This window comes from Octopus bimaculoides, chromosome 11 (assembly GCF_046866305.1).
Source record: "Octopus bimaculoides isolate indiv1 chromosome 11, ASM4686630v1, whole genome shotgun sequence".
Lineage (NCBI taxonomy): Eukaryota > Metazoa > Mollusca > Cephalopoda > Octopoda > Octopodidae > Octopus > Octopus bimaculoides.
Window position 1 is genome coordinate 29592856 of NC_142938.1, and position 12626 is coordinate 29605481.

A 12626-nucleotide genomic window follows, 5' to 3' on the forward strand; every position below is an offset into this window, starting at 1 on the left:
AAACACCAGTACTTACAAATATATATAACATACAGAAAATTGCACTACTGGGCACTGCACACATCCTACGCAAAACACTTTCAATACAGTAACCATAAGAGCATCACAGCAAACCACAGCACATACCCAAGGCGCACAGAGCTGCGCTCGGTCGTGAAGTGAAAGCACATTATAAAAATAAAACTACTGAACAATAATAATAATAATAGTAATAATAATAATAATAATAATAATAATAATAATAATAATAATAATAATAATAATAATAATAATAATAATAATAATAATAATAATAATAATTCAGCACCGGGCTGAATAACAACATGGATGTGCTACACCGGGCTCCCTATACAAAAACATATCTAATCCAATAACATCGATGGACTTAGGCAACAGAACCGGTGGAAGATTTGAAGGAAGCGGTCTTTTAACGAAGATAATTTTTTTAAAAAATATTTTTTATTCTTAAAAAATGAAATTTCACTGCAATACAAAGCACAGGTCCTCCTATGCACGATGTCTCAATGAAACACGTGCGATCACACACGCAAAACCAACACCGGAAAGTTTACAAACTATATAAAAAAGAAATGGAACAAAATAGTAAGTACATATATTGAATAATTACGCATACACTCGAACGTGTACACAATGATATATACGTTTTGATACCCATAGAACTACACATGCATCTTAATGTTTACACAACTACGTGAAAATCACAGGACACACTCACGCATACGAAAACACATATCACAAACGAAGCAAAACCAAAACTTTTTTTTTCTTCTTTATTTATTTTCATTTTGTGAACAAACACAGACAGTGAACCATTCATAAGTTTAAAACGCCACACATACACACAAACACACACAAAAATACACTATGCCCGGAGATAAATCTATCAACAAAAAAAAATACAGATGAATACCGATCTGCTAGCCTTAAAAAACTACGCTACGAGCAAGGTTTACATGCTGAGAACTCGGTGACGGTGTTGTCTCAAAAAACTGACCCTAAACAGACAAATCCGTCCCCTAATGTCAACGCCAAAGCTCGTCATGCCTCAATGATAACAAGGCAGATCACAAACCAGATTGGTCATCGACCGAATCACAAAGGGCCACTTACTCGAAATAGATCTGCTAGCCTTAAGAAGCTACGTCACGAGAGCTCGGAGACGGTGTTGTCTCAAAAATGTACCCTAAACAGACAGATCCGTCCCCTAGCGTCAACGTCGAAGCTTGTTATGCCTCACTGTTAATAAAACAAAATATAAACCGGAATGGTCATAGACCGGGTTCTAAAGGACCACTTACTCGGATAATGAACCAGATCCGAGACGAGAAATCTGCTACTGGTTCAAATCTTCCCGACACACAGGAGCTGGAAGTACCCCACAACCGGAATATTCTAACAGATGGCCATCCATGCTCGTCATCAAATAACCAAAAGAAAAAGAATGAAAAATGGTCTAGGGAAGATAATAAAGAAGTTCTTACAGCCTTCTACCATGCCATATATTTCCCTACAGATAAATCTAATACTGTGCAAACCTACTTAAACTGGAGACAGAAACACCTTGAAGTAAGACCCTACGTAGACAGTAACAAACTTGCCAACGTCAGAAGAAACATTATGAAAAAAAAATTACTAACTGAAGTAGAGATTGACCAAATTAAGCAAGCAGTAAAGGATAAAAAGAATGAAACTGCAGCTAAAGAAAATACTACAGAGGAAATAATTATAGACCAACCCAAGGCTGATGAAAATACAGTAATGATTGAAAGAGTTAAGGTAACTGATAGGCAAAGTGAAATACTCTCTGAACCAACCATAAACACTAAGGCAGGTGAAAATCAAATAGATGAAGGAAGTCATACAGAAATTGATGCAACAGAACTACATGATCTAAAAAATCAAATCATGATTGAATGGCTGAAAATTAAAGAAACTAGTATGAATGAACGCGACACTCTCCCCAAAATTCGCAATTCTAACCAAAACCTGAAAATAATTGGTAAAATCCGCCTTGCACTTAAGGATATAATTTCAGCTAATGATGTTGATATTACAGATCTCAACCACCTGTACTATGCATCCGCAAGAATCTCAACGATTCTATGTGGTGAAAAGATTAGAAAAAGACAACACTCCCACAAAAAGCCTTCTTGGCAAGAGCGCATTCAACACCAAATTAAGATACTTAGATCTGACATAGAATGTTTGAAAAACCTTAAATTTGACAAGAGTATCAAACCTACAAAGACCCATAAACTAAAGAAAAAATATAATATGAAAACCATAGTTGACATTGATGCCACCATAGAAACCATCAAGCAAAAGGTATGTGCTAAAGCTGCCCGCATAGCAAGGTATGAAAAGCGTGTTAGATTCTTCCGAGATAATAACATGTTCAAAAATAACCCCAAAAATTTCTACAGGAAGATAGGGAAAACACCAGTAACAATAAAGTCTGTCCCATCAAAAGAAGAAGTGCAAGAATTTTGGAATAAAATCTGGGCAGAAGATAAAACACACAATGAAAAGGCCCCTTAGATTGATAGAATATCTACAGACCTAGACTCTTTAGAGGAGCAAAAGTGGGAGGGGGTCAAGGTAGAAGATATAAGATCTGCTCTCAGGAGGTCAAGCAAATGGAAGTCTCCAGGAAAGGATAAAATTCCTAACTGCTGGTTGAATGCCTTCCCAGAAAGCCATGAACTGCTAACAACACTTTACAACGATGTTTTGCAAAATCCTAGTTTGATGCCCTCTTGGCTAGTTAATGGTTTAACATTCCTGCTTCCAAAAAATGAAGAAACAAACGAACCAAAAAATTATCGCCCCATAACCTGCTTAACAACAATGTATAAGACGCTAACATCTGTCCTAACCGCGTACACCTATAGTTTTTTAATACAAAGTAGCATATTCCCTAATGAGCAAAAGGGATGTAAACGTGGATCTTATGGTTGTAAAGATCAGCTACTTATCAATAAGATGATCTTAGAAGATTGTCACAAGCGACACAAAAACTTGTCAATAGCCTGGATAGACTATAAAAAGGCCTTTGATAGCCTACCACGTAGCTGGATTAGGAAATGTCTGGAAATGTATAAAATAGCTCCTACTCTGCGAAACTTTTTATCTGTAAGTATGAGATCATGGAGAACCACACTGATGTTGAACAATGACAATGAATCTCTAAATGCTGGAGATGTAAGAATTTCATGTGGCATTTTCCAGGGTGACTCACTATCATCACTTCTCTTCTGTCTAGCCCTAATACCGCTCTCAAAATTGCTCAATGATGCACAGTATGGTTATAAAATATTTGATAAAAATATAAATCATCTCATTTACATGGATGATTTAAAGCTCTTTGCAAAAAATGACCAACAACTCAAAGGCCTACTAGCGATTGTTAAACAATTCAGTGATGACATCAGGATGCAATTTGACCTTGATAAATGTGCAAAAGCTACCTTTATCAAAGGAAAAATGATAAATACATCTAATGTGAACCTTGACCAGCAAAATGTCATAAAAGAGTTAGAACCAGCGGAGAGCTACAAATACCTAGGGGTAATTGAAGGGGACAATATCAAGCACTCAGTGATGAGGGAACGGATCAGAAGAGAATGTTATCGCAGGGTGAGAGCAATACTGAAGACAGAGCTGAACGCGAGAAACAGGATCGAAGCGATCAATGCTCTAGCCATACTAGTCGTGACTTACAGTTTCAACATCGTTAACTGGTCAATTACTGAAATATGTAATGTTGACAGAAAAATACGAAAACTGTTGACAATGCATAGAATGCACCACCCTAAGGCAGATATAGAACGTCTTTATCTGCCAAGAAAAGAAGGAGGCCGAGGACTTCTACAGCTGGCATTATCAATGAAGGTAGCCACAATTGGCCTAGACACCTATCTGAAAAACTCTGAGGATTGGATGCTAAAACTTGTCTTAAAATATGAAAGCAAGAAAGCATCTTACTCAGTAACAAAACAGGCAAAGGAATATCTAAGTGAATTCCAATTGCAACAAATACAAGAATTAGACGAACTAGAAACACCTGCAGAAAAAGCTAAGCGCTTGAAAACCCGTGCTAAAATTGCTGCCTTAGCTATTATGACTGAAAAATGGCATGGAAAACCTCTCAATGGCAAATACCCAAAGAGAGCGAATAATGCAGATATTGACAAAGCCCTTACCCACCAATGGTTAATGGCCTCTGGCTTGAAATCAGAAACAGAGGGGTTTATCATAGCAGCCCAAGATCAATGCCTACCTACAAAGAACTACCAGGCCAACATATTAAAGAACGGCAGCTCCCCATTATGTCGTATATGCCAACAACAAAATGAGACCATCGATCATGCTGTCTCCATGTGCAGTCTGCTTGCGCCTACAGAGTATCTCAACAAGCATGATAGAGCTGCACAATATATTCACTGGGTAATATGCAAAAACCTGGACTTGCCCCATGATAAAAACTGGTGGGAACACAAACCACCCCCAGTACTTGAAAATGATCACATTGCACTCCTCTGGAACTTCACCATTCAAACTGACAGAAAGATAGACGCAAATAGGCCAGACATCATACTGAAAGACTTCAGACAAAAATCATGCCTCCTCATTGATATGACTGTCCCAATCGATATAAACGTATCTGTCAAGACCTACCAAAAACTGAGCAAATATAAAGATCTTGAAATAGAAATTAGCAAAATGTGGAATCTGAAGACGAAAACAATACCTATTGTCATAGGTGCCCTGGGAATGACAGCGAAACGGGCTGATTACTACCTAGATCAGATTCCAGGAAACCCCAAAATGGCTGAAGTTCAAAAGATAGTGCTCATGGGAACTGCCCATATCCTACGTAAAATACTGTCTATGTGATCTCAAATTTTAAAGCAAACACATAATTTTCTTATGGTTTCTTAAACATTCACTTGAACAAAACTGTACAAATCCAAATATATGGTACCCTAGGCATAACACCTACATGAACTTCTAACTTGTTGTCTCTTGAGGTCTCTGGGTGAGACTTGGATCCAACTTGTACAAATGCAAAACAAAAGTCAAACATAAAATAATAATAATAATAATAATAATAATAATAATAATAATAATAATAATAATAATAATAATAATAATAATAATAATGATAATAATAATAATAATAATAATAATAATAATAATAATAATGATAATAATAATAATAATAACAGCAACAACAACAACAACAACAGTAATTGAACCTGACTAAAAATGAACCCAACCGCTCTCAAAATGATTATCTTGACTGACTGCAAGAAGAGACGCAAAAATTTGGCGATGATATGGCTGGATTACAGGAAAGCATATGACATGGGCCTTCACTTGTGAATTATTGAATGCCTTAAGCTGCTTAAGGTCTCCCACAATTTCCTGAAGTTAATACAAAACTCAACGGCCAACGTGGCGAATTGAACTCACAGCATGAGGAGATAAGCTGGGATAGGTGAATATCAAAAGAGGGATCTTTCAAGGGAACAGTCTGTCTCTTCTCAAAAGGGGGAAAATCAGTAAAAACCATGGGATCAAGCTAAAAATGGTGAAACTATGAAGGAAGTCGGAGAGAAAGGATATAAGTACCTGGGTATCTTTGAAAGAGATAAGAGGAATGAACACAAGATGAAAGAAATGTCCAGAAAAGAGTATTTGAGGAGAACTCGGATTGTGCCCCAATTTGAAGCTAAATGGCCTCTATAAGATTAGAGCAATTGACACGTGGGTGGTTTTTTTGATGAGATGTGGGGCAGGAATAACATCCTGGAAGAAGAATGACTTACAAGAGATAGACCGGAGAACACGTAAATTAATGACAATGAACAAGGAACTACACCCCAAGAGTGATGTATCAAGATTGAATGTAAAGAGGAAAGAAGGAGACCGGGGATTGGTGTGTTGTGAAGGTTGTGTAAGGGAAGAGGGAGACTAGCCTGGTTTGGTATGTTAAGGGGAGTAAAGAAGAAATGATTGTAGTACTGAAAATGCAGGGAACCTTAAAAGTGAACGAAGCTGTAGATCCAACACGATTTAAGAAAGACCAAAGAGAACAGATGAAGAAAATTTGGCAGGACAAGAAAATGCACAGTCAGTTCTTGAAGAATAAAGATGAGATTGATTGGAATAGAACTTGGCAATGGCTGCAGAAAGGAGACTTAAAAGGGACCACTGTGGCATTAATGTGCAGTGCTCATGAACAAGCTCTCAGTACAAACTATGTAGAATGTACTCTGAGAAGGGAGAAAGTATAAGCCATATTGTTAGTGCTGTAAGCTCGCACAACGCGAATACAAAAGCAGACACAGCAGTGTGGTCAGATATGTCCACTGGCTGTTGTGAGGTAAGCCAAACCTCGAGAGAGCCGAACACAAGCCAGAAGAAGTAATGGAAAATGAACATTACAAAATACTCTGGGATTTTAACATACAATGCGACCAAGTCATAGAGGCGAGACGGCCATATATCGTGATCATCCATAAAGATGAAAAAGAAGCAAAGATAATAGATGTTGCGAATCGAGGGTGAAATATAACGAAACAGAAAAGAGTGAGAAATACCAGCCACTGCGGGACAGGATAGGAAATTTATGGGGTATGAGGAAAATAATGGTGATACCGGTGGTAACTGGAGAATTAGGAGCAGTTTTCAAGAGCTTAGAAAAACATATTAAGAATATTGGAGCTGCTCTCAGGCTCGAAGTGATCTAGAAGACGGCATTGTCCTTATGGTCTGTCTAACTGATTCCTTTGCCCTCTGGAATCGGTCCTGCAAGTGCTGTTGGTGTAGGTGTCGTCTTGACGTGTCGTTGCAACTTTCGGTCGTCCACTGTGTGGACGATCATCCGTGCTGTTTGTGGCATTGTATCGTTTCCTCAGACGCTCAATTGTCCGAATACTGCAATTCAAGTCACTAGCAATGACTCATGGACGTTGACCATCAAGGTGACATTCGACGGCTTGCTCCCTCGTGTCAGTCTTGGCATGCTTGCTGCGTTCGCGAAAAGAATGATTTTATTACTACCCATTTCGGGCGCACAAAGAGGGGACAGCACAATATATGATCCGGGGGTTATATACAACAAAATGAAATTAAAAATTTGAATAACAAACATGAAACAACGAATGGGACACAAAGGACAATAACAGACAACAAAGACAAATGAGGTTAAAAAGAACAGGTATGATTCGACCCCATGAGCCCTGTCTTTTTGAACGACACCTTTTATTTTTCCTATGTCGTGTTCACGCAGGGCCTTTCACTCCCAACATACGAGCTACATCCATCTTTTTTTTAGCACACTCTCTAATAGACACCTTCTTTCCAGCCCCACCTTTCTTTTCAGGTGAAATGTAAATACATTCACCAAAGCGAGGCCGAGTACAAAGCTGTCTGTCACAAAACCTTTCATACACGACTTCCATATCACCTCTTTCGCAATTGCTATGAGAAAGCAATTCTTAGCTTCATCCGTGATGAAATCAGGTGGGTTGATTTATAGAATAGACTCAGCTGATAGCTGTACTCTTCTTCCATCTGACAAAAGATGTTCTGCATAAACCCACACTTCTGAAATACCTGGACACTGCACAATAGCGTGCAGGACGGTTTCCACGTCCCGCTCGCATTTTGGGCAGGCCTACGGTCCAGGGTGGCCAAGTCTGGTGAGTTTATCTCGAACAGGTAAGGCTCCTCTGTAACACTGCCAGGCCAAAGACTTTTGGAAGTTATCCAGTGTCTTCGGTCCGAATGTTCTCTGGAACAGGCCGAATAACTGGTTGCATCGAGACTTAGGGTCCTTCTCTACACTAATTTCCTCTATGAATCTCTCATACTTTTCTACGGGTATCAAAATACATCCTTCATTTGCTTCAAAACTGCTTCCAGTCGGCTTCACTCTTACCTGTCCCTTCCATTCTGCAGTTTCTCTTTCCACATCCTCACTCTTCTCATACCTTACCAGGACACCCTTATATTTGCATAGTCCTTCTACTGTTTTTTCCCTTCTCTCTTGCATGTTTTGGGCTTCAAGTTTTTCCTTACCTTTCTTGCGTTATACTGAACGCTCTCTTAGGGTCCTTAAAACATCAATAATAAATTGCATGAACCTGACCGTCACAGAACTAATTGCCACAGAAACAAATGTCAATATCACCGAGCTAAATGACATAATTTATGAAGCAGTCACTGAGGCCACAAAAGAAGCTGGATACTTCCTCAAACCCATCTAAACAGGAGTACCACCACCCAAACAAACCCTGTAGATAAATAATATCCAGAAAAAAATAGAAAACAAGAGAAAAGATCTGTCAATTCTTAATGAAACTAGTAGACTATCAACGCTACTAAGCAACAAGAAGAAAGTGAACAAAGTATACCTGAGGTAAAAGAACAGGTAAAACAAGATATCCTCGCCAAAGCACAAAGAATCCTCCGGTATCAGAAACGCCAACTTTTCTTTGAACAAAACAAACAATTAAATTCAGACCCCAAAAGATTCTACCAAGAACTTGGCAAAAATAAAATAGACATCAACAGCTGAAGAAATGGAAGAATTTTGGAAAGGAATATGGTCGGCGAAGAACAACCTCAGAAAAGGTCTATCAAAGCAACAAACACAGCACCTTAACAACTGTAACAACTGATGAGGCTACCCAGGCACTGCAAAACCTAAGCAACCAGGAGGCACTCGGTCACGACAAGATCCTCAACTTCTGGTTAAAATACCTAACAGGAACACAAAAAGCTGGCTGAGAAATTTAATGAATACTAGGAGACAATGCCTGACTGGCTCACGAAAGGGAAAACTATCTTAATTCCCAAATCCACTGAAACGGCAAACCTACAAAATTACAGACTGATAACTGTCTCCCTACAATTTATAAAGCCTTTAATGCAATAATATCACGGAGAATGAGCAAGCATCTGGAAGAAAACAACCTGTTTCCAGAAGAGTAGAAGGGATGCTGCAAGGGCTCATACGGCTGTAAAGATCAACTAATGATCAATAAAGCCATAACTGAAGACAGCCACAGAAAGAAGAAAGGCCTCGGTATGGCCTGGATAGACTACTGAAATGCTTTTGATAGTATTCCCCACACGTGGATCCTCGAAACACTAGCCATGAACAAGGTAGCAGCAATAATCATAAAATATATAAAATATTCCATGAATAAATGGCAGACTGCTACAGCCCCAGACAAAATAGGGACTCATAAAAAGCAAAGAAGAAGAAGAATACTCCCGGGAGAGGCGCTTTCTTCACTCCTTTTCTGCTTGGCACTGACACCTTTATCTAACATGCTAAACAGAACTGGATGTTGATAGACTGTTACAGCAAAACAATTAACCATCAATTGTATATGGATTTTTTAAAACAGTATGCTGCAAATGAAAAACAGCAGGAAACAAGAAATAAACATGAAACTTAACTTAGAAAAATTTGCCAAAACAACCTCGAAAAGAAGAAAACTAGTTTAGAGTAAGAACATCACACTAGATAAAGCAAATGAAATAAGAGAATAAGACCAAAGCCAGACATACAAATATTTATGAATCAATGAACTAGATACGATACAAACACACAAATCTAAGAGCAGATAAGAAAGGAATACTATAGACGAGTTAGATTAATACTGAAAATAGAGCTCAATGCGAAAAACAATATAATAGGTATAAACACTGTAGCTGTCCCTGTTATATGCTACAGCTGCAATATTCTTAACTGGACTCTAAATGAACTAATCAAAATAGACAGGAAAACAAGAAAAATAATGACAGGATTTAAGATGCATCACCACAAATCTGGAAATTATTACAAAATAACCACCATAAGATTACAAAAATACCTACTTCAGAAGCAAGGAAAACTAATACAGATAGCCACAAAACTCGAACAAAACAAGAAGCTGTTTTCAGTCTTTAAGGAAGCTGACAAATACAAAGAGAAATCATAGTACCTAACAGCTATAAAGAAAAATGATAAACAACAAAAGCTGTAAAACAACTGAAATCCAAACTAAAACTGGTACAACAACATAGCATGATAAAACGATGGCAAGAAAAGCCCTTACATGGCAAATATTGGGTTAAGTTAAACAGAAAAGAAATAGACAAAGCAAAATCCCAATAACGGCTGAGAAGCTCAGATCTCAAGGCTTAGACTGAAGGATTTTTAATTGCAGCACAAGACCTAAGCCTTCCCACCAGAAATCACCAAAAGCACGAAATGAAAAGAAATACAAGTAACTTCAGAATATGTGGTGATGGAGAAGAAACAATAAATCATATTGTCTTTGGCTACCCAGTCCTGGCCAAGAAGGAATATATTCACAGGCGCAACAGAGTTGGGACCTATATACGATGGAAGCTATGCCAACACTATGGAATAACAATAGGAAAAAGATGGTATAGACACACGCCAGAAAAGGTCTCAGAAAATAAGCAAGCAATCATACTATGGGATATGTCAATATACACACATATAGAAATTAAGGCCAATAGGTCGGATGTAGCTGTCAGAGATCGCCAAGAAAAAAATTCTTTCTAATCGACGTATCAATACCAACAGATGACAATGTTTCTCTAAAAGAAATGGAGAAACTTTCAAACTACAAAGACCTGGAAACAGAGCTAACTCGAATGTGGAGCCTAAAAACAGAGACGATTCCTATTATAGTAGGTGCATTAGGTATGATAAAAAACATTCAGACAAATACATAACAAAAGCATCAGGATTTACAAGTATATATAACATACAGAAAATAGCACTACTAGGCACCGCACACATCCTACGTAAAACACTTGAATACAGTGAAAATAAGAGCACCACAACAAACTACCGTAGTAGTAGTAGTAGTAGTAGTAGTAGTAGTAGTAGTAGTAGTAGTAGTAGTAGTAGTAGTAGTTTTGTTGTTGATGTTATAATTGTAGTTTTTGATTCATGTATAAGCTATCAATTTAGTGGGGAGAGGTTAGTAGATCCCATAGGCCACTGTATGGATATACTATTTCATCGACCCGGAGGGATGAAAGGCAAGGTTGAACACGGTGTCGTTTGACCACAGTAGATAAAGAGCCTGAAGAAGAAATTGAGCTCCAAATATTATTTAATGAATATCTTGTCCAACCAGAAAAAAAAAACCTTGCCTAGAAAATATGTCTTATAAAATGTTCTCTGTATCAATGGAAGTTCTTGCTTACAAGTACTAAGGACGTGGAGTTGGTATAGAGAAAACTCGTTCAGGTATACACCACACCATAGAATCTTCAGTGACTAAAGACATATTGGAGAATGTAGTATTATATATGTATTGGGGAATATAGAATTATAAACGCTGGAATAAAAACGTTACGGTCATAGTTAGACTGTCACTGAACATAATTAGAAAAGGATGGCATGGGGCAAAATAAGAGCAATTCGACTGTCTGCTATTTCAACGACACAGAATATTTAAGCAAATTGTTTTTGATACCAAAATTAAAAATTAAGCTTAAATAAAGAAGTGACTGTCACAACTTACCCAGGAAGATAATTTGTAGCAACGTAAAAGAAACAACAAAACATGTTGTCATAATAGCAACAGTTTCATAAATTTGAAATTTGCCAAATATTTTTAGATCCGTAAAGAGACCATCAAAATCATATTCCTTTTTTGGTGACATAATGTTACGCCAAGCCAAGAAAAGAGCACTGACGTTGAGGTCTTGTTTTCAACAAAACTTTCACAGCCATCCAGTCGAATGAGATAAGAAATGCATATAAATATTGTTGTAGTCGTTACTACTACTACTACTACTGCTGCTGCTGCTGCTGCTTCTGCTGCTGTTGCTACTACTACTACTACTACTACTACTACTTCTGCTGCTGCTGCTGCTGCTGCTGCTGTTTCTGCTGCTGCTGTTGCTGCTGCTGCTACTACTACTACTACTACTACTACTACTACTACTACTACTACTACTAATAATAATAATAATAATAATAATAATAATAATAATTTTTTGTCTCTGGAGAGAGTTATTCTCTTTTAGTGCCTTATTAGTTTAACACTCATTTATTTCCACTCATTTATTTATTTTTACTAAAATTTTCCTTGTGACTTGCAACCTTTTCAGTAGACGTTGACTCTGTCCATTATCGGAACTGCGTTCTTATTCTTTTTCTTGTTGTACGCATGCGTATGCGTCAGTGTGCGTGCGCATTACATATGTATGTATGTATGTATGTATGTATGTATGTATGTATGTATGTATGTATGTATGTACATATGTATTATGTATGTATGTATGTATGTATGTATGTATGTGTACGTATGCATGTGTGTATGCATGTATGTGTACGTATGCATATACATATGTATGCATGTGTGCATGTTTGTACGTATGTATGTATGTATGTATGTATGTACTGTGCATGTTTGTGTGTATGCCTGTATGTGTGTGTATGCCTCTGTGTGTGTGTGTGTGTATGCCTATATATATATATATATGCTTGTGCGCGTGTTTGCATGTATGCATGTATTCTGCATGTCTATGTGCTTGTGCGTTCATGTTTGCGTGTT

At 37.7% G+C, this 12626-nt stretch overlaps 1 protein-coding gene across 2 annotated transcripts in view; it reads right to left on the reverse strand.

The window, feature by feature from the left end:
* The window catches only part of LOC106869705 (organic cation transporter-like protein), a 65252-nt gene extending 53333 nt beyond the window's left edge, over positions 1-11919 (reverse strand). Inside the window, exon 1 of one of the 2 annotated variants that reach the window (XM_089359738.1) lies at positions 11589-11919. In XM_089359738.1, coding sequence (XP_089215864.1) covers positions 11589-11730 — 142 coding nt within the window. In that variant the 5' untranslated portion in view covers positions 11731-11919. The remainder of the gene's footprint in view (positions 1-11588) is intronic. The other variant, XM_089359741.1, reaches the window with a different exon arrangement.
* Positions 11920-12626: the final 707 nt, after the last annotated feature.